This window comes from Embiotoca jacksoni, unplaced genomic scaffold, assembly GCF_022577435.1.
Source record: "Embiotoca jacksoni isolate LCO1_2020_lvr unplaced genomic scaffold, fEmbJac1.0.p SCAF_41, whole genome shotgun sequence".
In the NCBI taxonomy this organism is placed as follows: Eukaryota; Metazoa; Chordata; class Actinopteri; family Embiotocidae; genus Embiotoca; species Embiotoca jacksoni.
Window position 1 is genome coordinate 2,071,858 of NW_027185394.1, and position 17,500 is coordinate 2,089,357.

A 17,500-nucleotide genomic window follows, 5' to 3' on the forward strand; every position below is an offset into this window, starting at 1 on the left:
ATCTTTACACCAGTCTCTCAGGGGTCGAATCCCCAACACTGAGGTTTAACTTTTTTTTCTTATTTTAGACGACATGACTTTTTTGTTATATTTTGGACAACATGCTAAAGTATGACTTTTTTTTTTATCACATTTTAGACGACTACTTTTTTCATATTTTGACGACATGCTAAAGTATGACTTTTTTAATCATATTTTGGACAACATGCTACAGTATGACTTTTTTTTCATATTTTGGACAACATGCTACAGTATGACTTTTTTTTATCATATTTTAGACGACTACTTTTTTCATATTTTGGACGACATGCTAAAGTATAACTTTTCTTTCATATTTTGGAAAACATGCTGTAGTATGACTTTTTTAAATCTTATTTTAGACAACATGCTATGGCCTTATGTTTTTTTGATTTTTTTTTGACAAAGACATACATGTCTCAAGCTGGAATTGAACCCATGACCTTCTCACTGAGGCAGCATCACTAACCACTGAACCACTGTGCTTCCGATGTTTATTTTTTTTCTTGTTTTACAACATCCTGTAGTGTAACTTTTTTTTGGTAATATTTTAGTTGACATGGTATAGTATGACTTTTTTTTTCATATTTTGGACAACATGCTATAGTCTGACTTGTTTTTCATATTTTAGACAACATAACTTTTTTTTAATCATAATTTGGACAACATGCTATAGTATGACTTTTTTCATATTTTAGATGACATGACTTTTTTTCATATTTGTATGGACACAGTACAGTATAAATACTAAGTAATGTTGTAAGACTGACTTGTCCTTTTAATATTTTTCAATATACTTTCAAAAAAACAGAAATGTAGAAATTTGTGCAAATTTATTAAAAAAGAAAAACTGAAATATCACATGGTCATAAGTATTCAGACCCTTTGCTCAGTATTGAGTAGAAGCACCCTTTTGAGCTAGTACAGCCATGAGTCTTCTTGGGAATGATGCAACAAGCTTTTCACACCTGGATTTGGGGATCCTCTGCCATTCTTCCTTGCAGATCCTCTCCAGTTCCATCAGGTTGGATGGTGAACGTTGGTGGACAGCCATTTTCAGGTCTCTCCAGAGATGCTCAATCGGGTTTAGGTCAGGGCTCTGGCTGGGCCAGTCAAGAATGGTCACAGAGTTGTTCCGAAGCCACTCCTTTGTTATTTTAGCTGTGTGCTTAGGGTCATTGTCTTGTTGGAAGGTGAACCTTCGGCCCAGTCTGAGGTCCAGAGCACTCTGGAAGAGGTTTTCTTCCAGGATATCTCTGTACTTGGCCGCATTCATCTTTCCTTCAATTGCAACCAGTCGTCCTGTCCCTGCAGCTGAAAAACACCCCCATAGCATGATGCTGCCACCACCATGTTTCACTGTTGGGATTGTATTGGGCAGGTGATGAGCAGTGCCTGGTTTTCTCCACACATACCGCTTAGAATTAACGCCAAAAAGTTCAATCTTGGTCTCATCAGACCAGAGAATTTTATTTCTCATAATCTGGGAGTCCTTCATGTGTTTTTTGGCAAACTCTATGCGGGCTTTCATATGTCTTGCACTGAGGAGAGGCTTCCGTCGGGCCACTCTGCCATAAAGCCCCGACTGGTGGAGGGCTGCAGTGATAGTTGACTTTGTGGAACTTTCTCCCATCTCCCTACTGCATCTCTGGAGCTCAGCCACAGTGATCTTTGGGTTCTTCTTTACCTCTCTCACCAAGGCTCTTCTCCCACGATTGCTCAGTTTGGCTGGACGGCCAGGTCTAGGAAGAGTTCTGGTCGTCCCAAACTTCTTCAATTTAAGGATTATGGAGGCCACTGTGCTCTTAGGAACCTTGAGTGCTACAGAAATTATTTTGTAACCTTGGCCAGATCTGTGCCTTGCCTCAATTCTGTCTTTGAGCTCCTTGGACAGTTCCTTCGACCTCATGATTCTCATTTGCTCTGACATGCACTGTGAGCTGTAAGGTCTTATATAGACAGGTGTGTGCCTTTCCTAATCAAGTCCAATCAGTTTAATTAAACACAGCTGGACTCCAATGAAGGAGTAGAACCATCTCAAGGAGGATCAGAAGAAATGGACAGCATGTGAGTTAAATATGAGTGTCACAGCAAAGGGTCTGAATACTTATGACCATGTGATATTTCAGTTTTTCTTTTTCAATAAATTTGCACAAATTTCTACATTTCTGTTTTTTTCTGTCAAGATGGGGTGCTGAGTGTACATTAATGATAAATAAAATGAACTTTTTTGATTTTAGCAAATGGCTGCAATGAAATAAAGAGTGAAAAATTTAAAGGGGTCTGAATACTTTCCGTACCCACTGTATATACTTATTACACATTCGGTGTGTGTATCCTGTGTTCTCTCTCTTTCTCCACCACCAGGGTCGATACAGGTGACTCCAATGATCCGGCCTGCAGCCACCAGCTGAAACACTGATTGAACACGGCTGTGTGTGTGTGTGTGTGTGTGTGTGTGTGTGTGTGTGTGTGTGTGTGTGTGTGTGTTTGTGTGTGTGAGAGTGTGTTGGAAAATAAATTCCAGCGTGTTCGAGGTAGAATCGGATCAATCAGTGTTTTGTACGTCGCGTCCTCACAAGTATACAAACGTGTGTGTGTGTGTGTGTGTGTCTGTGTGAGTAGTTGTGTGTGTGTGTGTGTGTGTGTGTGTGTGTGTATGTAGGTGTCCCACTCACCAGTGTGTTGGAAGGTGATCATTTAGCTTGATTGTGTATTGTGGTAGATTGAACATTGAGTCGCGTCTCTTTTCTCCTTTTGTGAAAGTAGTTTTAAGTTTCTTCCTTGTTTGGTTGTTTGAGTTATTGTTAATAAATCCTTTTCATTTATTCATTCGTTTCCTGTGATCATTACTTGTAAGTTTCATTTTTACAAAACATGAAACTGTCACGCCTAGAGAGGGAGAAACGTGGCTATCTCACGTTTTTCTGTAGTAAACGTGCGTGTCTATTTCACGCTTTGTTGTGATACCAGTCGGCTCCTCACATACAACGGTGACATCTTTTGACAACGTGTTATTATTCAGTATTTCCTGCTACACAGCAAACACAGTAAACAATAAACACACCAAAAATATCATCTCTTCTCTTTACATTAAAATCATACTTATATTGCATCCTCTGCAGCAGGGGTGGCCAACCAGTCAGAGACTAAGAGCCACATTTTTTACTGTGTTACCGCAAAGAGCCACATCATACACATGGGCACACATGAACATCACCCCATCCCTTCCTCTTACACACACACCTCTGCTCAGCCAAATTTATTGTGTGTCATTATCATGTCACACACCAACATGATAATGACAGAAATTGACTCCTACAGTACTAAGACCACAGGCCAGTCATTTTCAACAATGAACATTGTGTGCACTGTCTCACACACACAAACTCTCAGTTCAACAAAGTCCACAAACAAAAACATAATAATTTACAATAGCGTTTTTCACTTACTATGCATGTTGCTTAGTGCGACTTCTGGCATTCCTTGCCTTGAACAATCCTCTTCAAATCTGGCTTGTATTCTGTTGTTGCCACTCGAAGCAATTCTTTCTCATGGGTGTCAGTCAGAACAGATCGATGCTTTGATTTCACGTGTTTCAGGGTAGAAAACACAGACTCGCAGACGTATGTTGACCCAAACATTGACAGTATCTTAAGTGCAGCCCGTTTGACATTGGGGTATTTTTCCATTGGCACACTTTTCCAGAACTCAATGGTCCCTTCACTTAAAGCAGGTTTCAGTTGGTCCTCCTCACAAAGATCGATCATCTCCAACTCAGCCGCGGCCTCATCTGTGACTAGCGGGGCTTTCAAACAGTCCGTCTCCGCATTAAATGGGTCGACGAGGAACGTAATCTGTGGCCTTTTCAGTTGTAGATCACGGAACCGGATGACAAAGCTTTCGTGCAGGTTTTCAACCAGTGTTGCATATCTGGCTCTTTGCTTATTCAGGGCGGCGCTGGTGACTTGCCCGCTGGCTTTTAGCAGAGTGGGAAAATGTGTTAAATCTCCCTTTTGAATATGCGCCTTGAACAGCTTCAGTTTGTTGACAAACGCAAACACACTTTGCACCAGGTCAGGCAGCATTTTTAACTTACCCTGCAGGGTCAGGTTCAGTCTGTCCAAGTGACACAGCATGTCGACCAAAAAGGCCAGATCCATAATCCACTCGACGTCCGAGAGCTCGGGATAGTCCTTGTCCTTCTCTTCCATGAACAGTTTCACGGCATCCAAAAGCTCAAAGAAGCGAGCGAGCACCTTGCCTTTTGACAGCCACCTCACAGTGCAGTGCAGCGGCAGGTCACCTGGAAGTCCTTGGTCCAGCTCAGCGATGAGATCCTTGAATTGCCTGTGGTTAAGCGCATGTGTGCGGATGTAGTTGACGATTTCCATCACAGGCTTCATGACGTCGTCTAAATTCAATGATTTAGACACGAGTTGCTCCCTGTGGATGATGCAGTGGAAATTCCAAAACTCGGGAAATGTTTGGTCAGCTTTGCACAGCCCCACAAGTCCGTTCACAGATCCGATCATGGCCGGCGCTCCATCCGTGGCTATTGCAGTTAGCTTCGGTATGGGCAGATTTGCTTTCGCAAATGCAGCCATCATTGTTTCTTTCCCATCTATGCCACAGGTTCTGTCTTTTAATGGCACAACATCAAGGAGTTCTTCTTTGATCACACAATCTTTTGACACAGACCGTGTAAATATTGCCAGCTGAGGCTTGTCTTGTACGTCACAACTCTCATCCAATGCGACACTAAAATACTCACATGCTTGAAGGTCAGAGTGCAACTGTGATTCAACAGCTGTGTTAATGTCCGATATCCTGTGTTCAACAGTGTGGCGGGACAGTTGGACATCTGATACCATCCGTTTTAGTTTGTCGTTTTCAGGAGACAAGATTTCAACAATGTCACTGAGGCATTTTTTAACGAACTCCCCTTCATTAAATGGCTTTTTAGCCCGTGCAATGTCCCAAGCCAGTTGATACGATGCAAGCGTGACAGTCTCTGAGTGCTTCGTAATTTTTTGGAAAAACTGTTCCTGCTTTTCTGCCTGACTTTTCAAAGTGTCCAACTTGTGCTTGCGAAGTTCAGTAACTTTTGGAAATCCCTGGTCGATGTTAGTATGGAGTGAGCTGAAGTGGTGCTGAAGATTTGAAGCTTTGAAATGCGCTAATGACGTCTGACATATCAGGCAGAATGGCTTGCCATTACGTTCAACAAAAAAATATAAACTTTCCCACTCTGTTAAAAACGTCCTGTGTTCATCTTCATCTTTTCGTTTAGCTGTGCATTTTTCCTGCCAATTTGAGAGCGAAATTGACACTAATTGTTTACTCCAATGGGTTTGCCCCTCCTGCTTTGCGGAATTTCACCTCATGCGCATGCGCGTTTGACGAAAATACCATATTGAACTCAAGCGAAGCGAACACGCACAAAAAAAAAAACACAAACACAAATGTTGATATGAACATAAAAGAGCCGCATGAAACCAGGCAAAGAGCCGCATGCGGCTCGGGAGCCGCGGGTTGGCCAGGCCTGCTCTGCAGGATTAAACTATCGTACTTTTAAATTTGGAAGTTAGTTATTTGGTATCAAACTGTCCTTTAACCTGCTGAGTTCATGTAGCTGACTCAGCTGTTTTTAACTAAAACAGGAACTAAATAAAACAGGTCTACAACGTGAAATAATTTCACTTAAAGATCGTCTAATGAGGAAAATAAAACATGCAAGATGTTGGAATAAGAAAGCTCACGTCGTATCACGACTGCAGCCAGAACCAGAAGATACAGCACTCCCAGGGACACTTGAAAAACTCTGAAACGGCTTCTTCTCACAGCTGGAAGGTTCTTCTGCCTGTTTTCTCCTCCAGATGAAAAAAATAGTTTTATTTAAATTCATCTGCTTTGTGGGAATAAAGATGTTTGAACTCAGGCGGTCAAAACTTTCACCAACAATTGATTTGTTAATGAGTCGATCAAATTCATCATATTTGTTCCCCAGGAACTGAAATGGACGTTAGTGGAATATGTTCTTCTACAATAGTAGAACTGAGGACAGATATGTTGTTGAAAACAAATTCAAATGATCACACACTAATCCTTAACATTAAGTTGAACTTCTTACTTACCAGCTTCTTGTATCTCAACATCAGGCTGCTGCTCTTCGTCTTCTAACATCTCCACCTCCCTTCCCTCTCCCTCTCCTCCATCCTCTCGGACCCCTCTGCTGTATTTAACCCTCCAACGTGGTGCAGCTTCAATTTCTGTGGAAATTTCGATGAATGAAAGAATTTGACCTGATCTCTGTTTCTGTCTGAGGCTGCTTTAAGGTCTCAATACAAGTTGGAAGTGAACACAACCAGAAGAAAGAAGCAGGTTTTCTAATACAGGAAATGAAGCGTGGGAACTCTACAGTTATTTAAATATTTCTAATTGAGGAACTAACAGCATTCAACAAGCTCTGAAGATCAGTTATCTAAACTCAAAATGGACAAATTTCATTGGTCTTAAAGAATAAAGATTTTTGAACTCAGGTGGTAAAAACTTTTACCAACAATTGACCCAATAATGACTCAGACGAGTTTGTTCTCTAGTTCCAGGAACTGAAATGGATGATAGTGGAATAAGTTCTTCTTCAACAGTCAAACTGAGGACAGATTTTAAAGCAAGTCAAAATATTCTCACACTAATCGTTAGCATGAGCTTTTATTTCCTGATGTTCATTATTTTCCTACTTACCAGTTTTTTGTAACCCAACATCAGGTCGCTGCTCTCCATCCTCCATCATCTCCACCTCACTTTCCTCCCTCTCTCCTCCATCCTCTTTTATTCCTCTGCAGTATTTAATCCGTAGATCTCTAGAAGTTTGAATATCTTTAGACATCTTGAGGGGCGAAGAAATATTTGGCCTCGCTTCACAGTCTGTTTGTTCTTTGTGAGCGGACATAGAAGATGGAGGAAGTAGCAGCAGCAGCACAAACCACAACCACAGACAGGTTCAATGTGTTTGTGTATTACCTTGCAGTTTTGAAAACTTTTACATGCAGAACATGTAAAATATATAAATAAACAAAACATTGTTTATTCACTTTTTATTTATTTCCTGGCTGTTATAATGCAGAGATACAAAAATTTAACTCAGCTGCACCAAAATACATAAAAGTGCCTTCGTCTGAGGTTTCTTTAATTAATTAAAGTTACAAGTTGTAAGTGAACACAACTAGAAGACAGAAGCAGGTTTTCTAACACAGGAAATGTGACGTATGAACTCTACAGTTATTTAAATATTTCTATTTAAGGAACTAACAACATTCAACAAGATCTGAAGATCAGTTATCTAAACTCAAAATGGACAAATTTCATTGGTCTTTAAGAATTTATTTAGCAACTAAACAACACAGTTGAAAATCTTTCTTACTGACACACTATGAGGATCTTTGAAATTAAAGATATTTTTCTTGAATGTAATAATGTCAAAGCATGAATCACCATGACATGTTTGTCTTTACTAAACCAACTAAAGAAGGTTTTTTTTCAGTTTTTTTAAAGCTCATTTTCAGTTGGTTGTTTTTCCAAAATATTGTTCCAATAAGAAAGTTAATGTCAGACTACTAAGTGTGGTTTCACACCTACTTTGTTTGGTACTGACCTTTGAACTTTTCAGTTTGGTCTGAAACAAAATATCAGATGTTACAGGATCCTCAGATCTTGGTCCAGACCAAAGGACCAAAACTTGGTCTAAGAAAAGTAGAAAGCTTTGATCTGGATCAAAGTTTGGACCTTCAGACCAGTTGGAGGAAGTTTAAGCAGACTATCGTCACCAATTAAACCATAGAAGAAGAAACAGAACCAGAAGAGAATCAAAGATGAGTCGTGGTAACACATGGGGAGGAGACGAAGTATTTCATTGTAATTTGGTCCGACAACGAAATCAAAAGTCGAGTTTAAAAAAAATACATTATAATACTGAAAGTTACAAATTATTTGGTGACATCAGACGTCCACCGTCTACAAACCAATCAATGTCAAGTATAGGAAAACACAGGCCATGTTCGTCACGACAACCAGAAGTAGATGATGATGACAGGATGAAGGTGATGACGACACCTGTTGTGTCTGAGTGTAGTTTGTTAGTAACACAGGTGATCGGTTCCTTTTTGATTGTTAGTCAGGTCTTTGTGTTCTCGGTGCTTTTCCTGGCTGTAATTGAAGTTATCTTCATCCTGAATGAATCCCGAGTTTCCCTTTTCCATTCTGTTTTCTACATTTCTTCTTCAGTCCCTGGGATTTTACTTTTGTTGCTCCTTTCATCTCATTGATGCTCTCTGGGGATGTGACATTCTTGTGGGCTCGTCCGGGATTTCAAACCGAAAAATGCTGTAAAACTGCAACGTGAAACCAAAACTAACCAGATCAAATATTTACAATGTAAAAACAACAACATGAAGCTCCAGTCCAGTTGGACCCACAACATCACTAAAGAATAGCACAACTATGAGAACTTATGGAAAGCACATCATGAACAAGGAAAATAATAAAAGATGAATCAGAGGTTCATGCAGAACACTTTTCTAGTCTTTGTTCATCAGTCCAACACTTCTCACCACTCGGTCATTCAGAGCAGGAAATCTATTTCTCACAGATCCAGTTATTAATATAAGAATGACCTTGAGTCCATTCTCCTTGATCATTGCAACACACTGCATAGTTCCAGGAACTATCATCTTTATGTCCTGCTGCCCAGAACCTGTGAAAAAAAAAACATGATCTTAAAGTGTGCTGAAACTGATTATTATCTCCTTCAAATAGATGTCTTAAAATATTTTCTAGATTCCTTTGATATCATTTTTAGGGAATTTTCAGAGCTGTCAATCAGAATAAATTATTGGTTCAAGTCTGGATTTCAGGGATGTTGTTGCAGTACCTCAGCTGACCAGCAGGAACATTTGTTAACAAAGCTGCTCTTTCAATTAGTCCCTGGGACTTATGGTCAGGTTTATTTTTGTTCCCTCAAATGTTCTTAACTTTTCTAAACACCAGAGAAGAAGAGACATGTATTCTCTGACATGGTTTGGGTGGACAAACTGTGCAGAACAATAATTCAACAAACTGAACAAACTGAACTTTAGCAGTTGACAGTTTGAACATTTTTGAATCGTGACTTCTGAAAACTGAGTTGTTGTAACTCGACCTCATCACAGACTGCAGATGAAGAGTTCAGGATCAGCTGTTCATTCAAAGAAGGATTTCTGTCCTTTTTTATTCTGTACATGAGGATTATTAAAAATGAAATAATTTATGTTTCTTTTCTATTTCGATGGATCTCCAAGTTACAAACATTGATGTGAAATAGAAACAAAAAAAGTTTCTCACGTCTCTGTCAGCGGTGATCCGTCCACCCATGTCCATGTCCGTCCAATGTGTTTAGTGCGTTGTAGACCAATCCAGGAGTCTCCTTTCTTATTCAGTCCACGGACAAACTCCTATTTCATGGGAGATAAACACAGTTTTCAGTCTTGATTTATTATGTTTCTTTTGTAATAACATCAGGAAGAAATACATCTTTTGAAACTTTTGGTTTTCTGTTGTGCAAAAATCTGAAATACTCCCAAAAAATTATTTCAATTTCAACTGTTGTTGAAATAATTACCAAAGTTAAAATTTAGTTTTATATATATATTAAAAAAAACAACTTAAAAAATAAGTAATACATCTTTTAAGGATTATTTCCATATAATTTCATTTTCCTCTCTAAATTGGTCTCCTTAGTGTTTCATATATCCAGAAGTCTTTGAATCAGACAGATTTTAAAAGTTGATCTCATTTCAGCTGTCGATGTTTGTAACTAAAACATGACTGGATGAAAGAAAGGACCTGGTTATGCTGCTTTTTCAATGTTCTCACATGTTCTAGTAAATCTTCAATTTTCATCAGTGACATAAAAATGAGTTTTAAAATATTTCCTTTGATTAGAATTTTTGTACAATGTGTGTTTAAAAAGTTCAGAGAGAGAGAGAGCGTCTAAAACTACCAAACAATGAGCCTGATTTAAATCTGGCCGCCATCTCAGTGAGCTTTCTGATCAAACCTTGAATATGAACTATTTATCTTACTCTTATTGGCCGTCTTTTTGTTCCACTCATGCTTTTCTTTGGTTTTTATTATTGATCAACCACATCTTTGTCACCACAGAAAGAAACAAGGACTTTTTCATTTCACTGCAAATGTGCGACAAACTAAACAAAAGAAATGCTAAAATACAGAATCTGAAATATGAAAATAATCTTTAAAAAACATCATGTTCTAGTAAATGTAAATAAATAAGCAGAAAGTTGACTCTTGTTCAGGTGATCTGATCATTCTGGACTTCAAAACCACTTAACGTGTTAAATAAATGGATGAAGGTGAAGAAAGGAAGAAGGTCGAAACCAGCAGAAACAGATGTGTGACATCAAACATCACACAGACATGAACAAACACACCCACCTGTTCCTCTTTGTTGTTGATGATCACCAGATCAGCTCCTCTCTCCTGACACTCCTTCCTGCTCTCATCCCAAGTTTTCCTCTCAGTGAATTTAAAGTAACAACTGGATCCAAATCTCGTCCATCCTTCAGGACACCACTTCCCTTCATGTAAAACAAGTGTTTTCAGTATCAAATTGATGAAAGTTGTAGTTTCAATATTTAGTTAAAGATCTTTCTTTTTTGACACGATTCCTCTTCAGGATGTTTAAAAAAAAAAAAGAATAAGAAAAAGATTTAGACTAAGAAGTGAAAGTAAAACTGATGTTTAAAACTTTTCTTACCTTCAATCGTGTCCTTCAGTTTCTTTACTTCCTCTTGTAGCTGACTGTTATTTTTACTGAGTATTTCATAACTGCTCTCCAGCTGACTGCTGTGGACTCTCATGTCTAAAGAACAACAATAATTAATAAAATAGTAAATTAATAAGATTTTTATTTTATAGTTTGGAGTGTCAACTTAAATAATTATTTAACGTACAAGTTTCATCAAAAATCTTTCTTTCTCGTCAATTTTCCTTTTCAGGATGTTTTTCTTTTATGAACTGTCAGAATTAAAAGTTTAACTAAAACTAAAACTTTTCTTACCTTTAATCTCGTCCTTCAGTTTCTTCACTTCCGCTTGGAGCTTGACTTTTTCCAAAGTGACTAAAATGTCTGGTTACAAAAGCAACAAAACAATAAACAAACCAAAAATATCATCTCTTCTCTTTACATTAAAATCATCCTTATATTTATATACTTATTACACATTCGGTGTGTGTATCCTGTGTTCTCTCTCTTTCTCCACCACCAGGGTCGATACAGGTGACTCCAATGATCCGGCCTGCAGCCACCAGCTGAAACACTGATTGAACACGGCTGTGTGTGTGTGTGTGTGTGTGTGTGTGTGTGTGTGTGTGTGTGTGTGTGTGTGTGTGTGTGTGTGTGTGTGTGTGTAGGTGTGTGTTTGTGTTTGGTGTGAGTGACTGTGAGTGTGAATGTGAGTGTGTGTGTGTGTGTGTGTGTGTGTGTGTGTGTGTGTGTGTGTGTGTGTAGATGTCCCACTCACCAGTGTGTTGGAAGGTGATTATTTAGTTTGATTGTGTATTGTGGTAGATTGAACATTGAGTCGCGTCTCTTTTCTCCTTTCGTGACAGTTTCATGTTTACAAAACATGAAACTGTCACGCCTAGAGAGGGAGAAACGTGGTTAACTCACGTTTTTCTGTAGTAAACATGCGTGTCTATTTCACGCTTTGTTGTGATACCAGTCGGCTCCTCACATACAACGGTGACATCTTTTGACAACAACGTGTTATTATTCAGTATTTCCTGCTACACAGCAAACACAGCAAACAATAAAAACACCAAAAATATCATCTCTTCTCTTTACATTAAAATCATACTTATATTTCATCCTCTGCAGGATTAAACTATCGTACTTTCAAATTTGAAAGTTAGTTAATTGGTGTCAAACTGTCCTTTAACCTGCTGAGTTCATGTAGCTGACTCAGCTGTTTTTAACTGAAACAGGAACTAAATAAAGCAGGTCTACAATGTGAAATAATTTCACTTATAAATCATCTAATGAGGAAAATAAAACAAACAAGATGTTGGAATAAGAAAGCTCACTTCGTATCACGACTGCAGCCAGAACCAGAAGATACAGCACTCCCAGGGACACTTTACAAACTCTGAAATTGCTTCTTCTCACAGCTGGAAGGTTCTTCTGCCTGTTTTCTCCTACAGAGGAAAAAAATAGTTTTATTTGAATTCATCTGCTTTGTGTTTATAAAGATGTTTGAACTCAGGCGGTCAAAACTTTCACCAACAATTGATTTGTTAATGAGTCGATCAAATTCATCATATTTGTTCCCCAGGAACTGAAATGGACGTTAGTGGAATATGTTCTTCTACAATAGTAGAACTGAGGACAGATATGTTGTTGAAAACAAATTCAAATGATCACACACTAATCCTTAACATTAAGTTGAACTTCTTACTTACCAGCTTCTTGTATCTCAACATCAGGCTGCCTCTCTTCGTCTTCTATCATCTCCACCTCCCTTCCCCCTCCCTCTCCTCCATCCTCTCGGACCCCTCTGCTGTATTTAACCCTCCAACGTGGTGCAGCTTCAATTTCTGTAGACATCTCGATGAACGAAAAAATTTGACCTGATCTCTGTTTCTGTCTGAGGCTGCTTTAAGGTCTCAATACAAGTTGGAAGTGAACACAACTAGAAGAAAGAAGCAGGTTTTCTAATACAGGAAATGAGGCGTGGGAACTCTACAGTTATTTAAATATTTCTAATTGAGGAACTAACAACATTCAACAAGCTCTGAAGATCAGTTATCTAAACTCAAAATGGACAAATTTCATTGGTCTTAAAGAATAAAGATTTTTGAACTCAGGTGGTCAAAACTTTCACCAACAATTGACCCAATAATGACTCAGACAAGTTTGTTCTCTAGTTCCAGGAACTGAAATGGATGATAGTGGAATATGTTCTTCTTCAACAGTCAAACTGAGGAGAGATTTTAAAGCAAGTCAAAATATTCTCACACTAATCGTTAGCACGAGCTTTTATTTCCTGATGTTCATTATTTTCCTACTTACCAGTTTTTTGTAACCCAACATCAGGTCGCTGCTCTCCATCCTCCATCATCTCCACCTCACTTTCCTCCCTCTCTCCTCCATCCTCATTTATTCCTCTGCAGTATTTAATCCGTAGATCTCTAGAAGTTTGAATATCTTTAGACATCTTGAGGGGCGAAGAACTATTTGGCCTCGCTTCACAGTCTGTTTGTTTTTTGTGAGCGGACATAGAAGATGGAGGAAGAAGCAGCAGCAGCACAAACCACAACCACAGACAGGGTCAATGTTTTTGTGTGTTACAATCCAGAACATGTAAAATATATAAATAAACAAAACATTGTTCGTTCACTTTTTAGTTATTTCCTGGCAGTCATAATGCAGAGATACAAAAATTTAACTCAGCAGCACCAAAATACATAAAAGTGCCTTCGTCTGAGGTTTCTTTAATTAATTAAAGTTACAAGTTGTAAGTGAACACAACTAGAAGACAGAAGAAGGTTTTCTAACACAGGAAATGTGACGTATGAACTCTACAGTTATTTAAATATTTCTATTTAAGGAACTAACAGCATTCAACAAGCTCTGAAGATCAGTTATCTAAACTCAAAATGGACAAATTTCATTGGTCTTTAAGAATTTATTTAGCAACTAAACAACACAGTTGAAAATCTTTCTTACTGACACACTATGAGGATCTTTGAAATTAAAGATATTTTTCTTGAATGTAATAATGTCAAAGCATGAATCACCATGACATGTTTGTATTTACTAAACCAACTAAAGAAGGTTTTTTTTCAGTTTTTTAAAGCTCATTTTCAGTTGGTTGTTTTTCCAAAATATTGTTCCGATAAGAAAGTTAATGTCAGACTACTAAGTGTGGTTTCACACCTACTTTGTTTGGTACTGACCTTTGAACTTTTCAGTTTGGTCTGAAACAAAATATCAGATGTTACAGGATCCTCAGATCTTGGTCCAGACCAAAGGACCAAAACTTGGTCTAAGCAAAGTAGAAAGCTTTGATCTGGATCAAAGTTTGGACCTTCAGACCAGTTGGAGGAAGTTTAAGCAGACTATCGTCACCAATTAAACCATAGAAGAAGAAACAGAACCAGAAGAGAATCAAAGATGAGTCGTGGTAACACATGGGGAGGAGACGAAGTATTTCATTGTAATTTGGTCCGACAACGAAATCAAACTCGAGTTTAAAAAAAATACAGTAAAATACTGAAAGTTATAAATTATTTGGTGACATCAGACGTCCACCGTCTACAAACCAATCAATGTCAAGTATAGGAAAACACAGATCATGTTCGTCACGACAACCAGAAGTAGATGATGATGACAGGATGAAGGTGATGACGACACCTGTTGTGTCTGAGTGTAGTTTGTTAGTAACACAGGTGATCGGTTCCTTTTTGATTGTGAGTCAGGTCTTTGTGTTCTCGGTGCTTTTGCTGTCTGTATTTGAAGTTATCTTCATCCTGAATGAATCCCTGAGTTTCCCTTTTCCATTCTGTTTTCTACATTTCTTCTTCAGTCCCTGGGATTTTAATTTTGTTGCTCCTTTCATCTCATTGATGCTCTCTGGGGATGTGACATTCTTGTGGGCTCGTCCGGGATTTCAAACCGAACAATGCTGTAAAACTGCAACGTGAAACCAAAACTAACCAGATCAAATATTTACAATGTAAAAACAACAACATGAAGCTCCAGTCCAGTTGGACCCACAACATCACTAAAGAATAACACAACTATGAGAACTTATGGAAAGCACATCATGAACAAGGAAAATAATAAAAGATGAATCAGAGGTTCATGCAGAACACTTTTCTAGTCTTTGTTCATCAGTCCAACACTTCTCACCACTCGGTCATTCAGAGTAGGAAATCTATTTCTCACAGATCCAGTTATTAATATAAGAATGACCTTGAGTCCATTCTCCTTGATCATTGCAACACACTGCATAGTTCCAGGAACTATCATCTTTATGTCCTGCTGCCCAGAACCTGTGAAAAAAAAAACATGATCTTAAAGTGTGCTGAAACTGATTATTATCTCCTTCAAATAGATGTCTTAAAATATTTTCTAGATTCCTTTGATATCATTTTTAGGGAATTTTCAGAGCTGTCAATCAGAATAAATTATTGGTTCAAGTCTGGATTTCAGGGATGTTGTTGCAGTACCTCAGCTGACCAGCAGGAACATTTGTTAATAAAGCTGCTCTTTCAATTAGTCCCTGGGACTTGTGGTCAGGTTTATTTTTGTTCCCTCAAATGTTCTTAACTTTTATAAACACCAGAGAAGAAGAGACATGGTTTGGGTGGACAAACTGTGCAGAACAATAATTCAACAAACTGAACAAACTGAACTTTAGCAGTTGACAGTTTGAACATTTTTGAATCGTGACTTCTGAAAACTGAGTTGTTGTAACTCGACCTCATCACAGACTGCAGATGAAGAGTTCAGGATCAGCTGTTCTTTCAAAGAAGGATTTTTGTCCTTTTTTATTCTGTACATGAGGATTATTAAAAATGAAATAATTTCTAAGTTTCTTTTCTATTTCGATGGATCTCCAAGTTACAAACATTAATCTGAAATAGAAACAAAAAAAGTTTCTCACGTCTCTGTCAGCGGTGATCCGTCCACCCATGTCCATGTCCTTGTCCTTCCAGTCTTTTCAGTGTGTTGTAGACCAATCCAGGAGTCTCCTTTCCAATTCAGTCCACGGACAAACTCCTATTTCATGGGAGACAAACACAGTTTTTAGTCTTGATTTATTATATTTCTGTTGTAATAACATCAGGAAAAAATACATCTTTTGTAACTTTTGTTTTTCTGTTGTGACAAAATCTGAAATACTCACAAAAAATTATTTCAATTTCAACTGTTGTTGAAATAATTACCAAAGTTAAAATTTAGTTATATATATAATTTTTTTTAATTTCTAAAATAAGAAACACATATTTTAAAGATTATTTCCATATAATTTAATTTTCCTCTCTGAATTCATCTCCTTAGTGTTTCATATATCCAGAAGTCTTTGAATCAGACAGATTTTAAAAGTTGATCTCATTTCAGCTGTCGATGTTTGTAACTAAAACATGACTGGATGAAAGAAAGGACCTGGTTATGCTGCTTTTTCAATGTTCTCACATGTTCTAGTAAATCTTGAATTTTCATCAGTGACATAAAAATGAGTTTTAAAATATTTCCTTTGATTAGAATTTTTGTACAATGTGTGTTTAAAAAATTCAGAGAGAGAGAGAGCGTCTAAAACTACCAAACAATGAGCCTGATTTAAATCTGGCCGCCATCTCAGTGAGATTTCTGATCAAACCTTGAATATGAACTATTTATCTTCCTCTTATTGGCCGTCTTTTTGTTCCACTCATGCTTTTCTTTGGTTTTTATTATTGATCAACCACATCTTTGTCACCACAGAAAGAAACAAGGACTTTTTTTATTTCACTGCAAATGTGCGACAAACTAAACAAAAGAAATGCTAAAATACAGAATCTGAAATATGAAAATAATCTTTAAAAAACATCATGTTCTAGTTAATGTAAATAAATAAGCAGAAAGTTGACTCTTGTTCAGGTGATCTGATCATTCTGGACTTCAAAACCACTTAACGTGTTAAATAAATGGATGAAGGTGAAGAAAGGAAGAAGGTCAAAACCAGCAGAAACAGATGTGTGACATGAAACATCACACAGACATGAACAAACACACCCACCTGTTCCTCTTTGTTGTTGATGATCACCAGATCAGCTCCTCTCTCCTGACACTCCTTCCTGCTCTCATCCCAAGTTTTCCTCTCAGTGAATTTAAAGTAACAACTGCATCCAAATCTCGTCCATCCTTCAGGACACGACTTCCCTTCATGTAAAACAAGTGTTTTCAGTGTTTTCAGTATTAAATTGATGAAAGTTGTAGATTCAATATTCAGTTAAATATCTATGCTTTTTGTCACTTTTCCTTTTCAGGATGTTTAAAAAAAAAGAAAAAGATTTAGACTCAAAAGTGAAAGTAAAACTGATGTTTAAAACTTTTCTTACCTTCAATCGTGTCCTTCAGTTTCTTTACTTCCGCTTGTAGCTGACTGCTGTTGACTAGAATATGTTGAAAACAACAATAACTTATAAAACAGTAAAACAACAACATTATTTTCAGTTTTCAGTATCATATTGATGAAACTTGCACGTTAAATAATTATTGAACGTGCAAGTTTCAGCAAAAATCTTTCTTTCGCGTCAATTTTCCTTTTCAGGATGTTTTTCTTCTATGAACTGTCAGAATTAAAAGTTTAACTAAAACTAAAACTTTTCTTACCTTTAATCTCGTCCTTCAGTTTCTTCACTTCCTCTTGTAGCT

General features: G+C 37.7%; 1 protein-coding gene and 2 long non-coding RNA genes across 4 annotated transcripts in view; all 3 read right to left on the reverse strand.

Moving 5' to 3' along the window:
- Positions 1-5,742: 5,742 nt before the first annotated feature.
- LOC138209802 (uncharacterized) lies at positions 5,743-6,949 on the reverse strand. The gene is made up of 3 exons (XR_011179204.1): positions 6,766-6,949; positions 6,156-6,290; positions 5,743-5,891 (listed from the first exon to the last, which is right to left on the reverse strand). It is a non-coding gene; the product is annotated as an uncharacterized lncRNA (long non-coding RNA).
- Positions 6,950-7,137: 188 nt separating this feature from the next.
- LOC138209930 (uncharacterized) lies at positions 7,138-11,168 on the reverse strand. 2 transcript variants are annotated; one of them, XR_011179208.1, is made up of 4 exons: positions 11,138-11,168; positions 10,513-10,655; positions 9,400-9,509; positions 7,138-8,773 (listed from the first exon to the last, which is right to left on the reverse strand). It is a non-coding gene; the product is annotated as an uncharacterized lncRNA (long non-coding RNA). The 2 variants fall into 2 exon arrangements; XR_011179207.1 differs by lacking the exon at positions 11,138-11,168 and adding an exon at positions 10,835-10,924.
- A 2,329-nt stretch (positions 11,169-13,497) lies between these two features.
- LOC138209957 (CD209 antigen-like protein E) overlaps positions 13,498-17,500 on the reverse strand; it is a 6,462-nt gene continuing 2,459 nt past the window's right edge. The window contains exons 4-8 of the mRNA XM_069168799.1: positions 17,459-17,500; positions 17,185-17,238; positions 16,863-17,005; positions 15,747-15,862; positions 13,498-15,132 (exon numbers count right to left, since the gene is read on the reverse strand). The exon at positions 17,459-17,500 is cut by the window's right edge and continues 27 nt beyond it. Of these exons, the coding sequence (XP_069024900.1) occupies positions 15,015-15,132; positions 15,747-15,862; positions 16,863-17,005; positions 17,185-17,238; positions 17,459-17,500 (473 nt within the window). The 3' untranslated portion in view covers positions 13,498-15,014. The remainder of the gene's footprint in view (positions 15,133-15,746; positions 15,863-16,862; positions 17,006-17,184; positions 17,239-17,458) is intronic.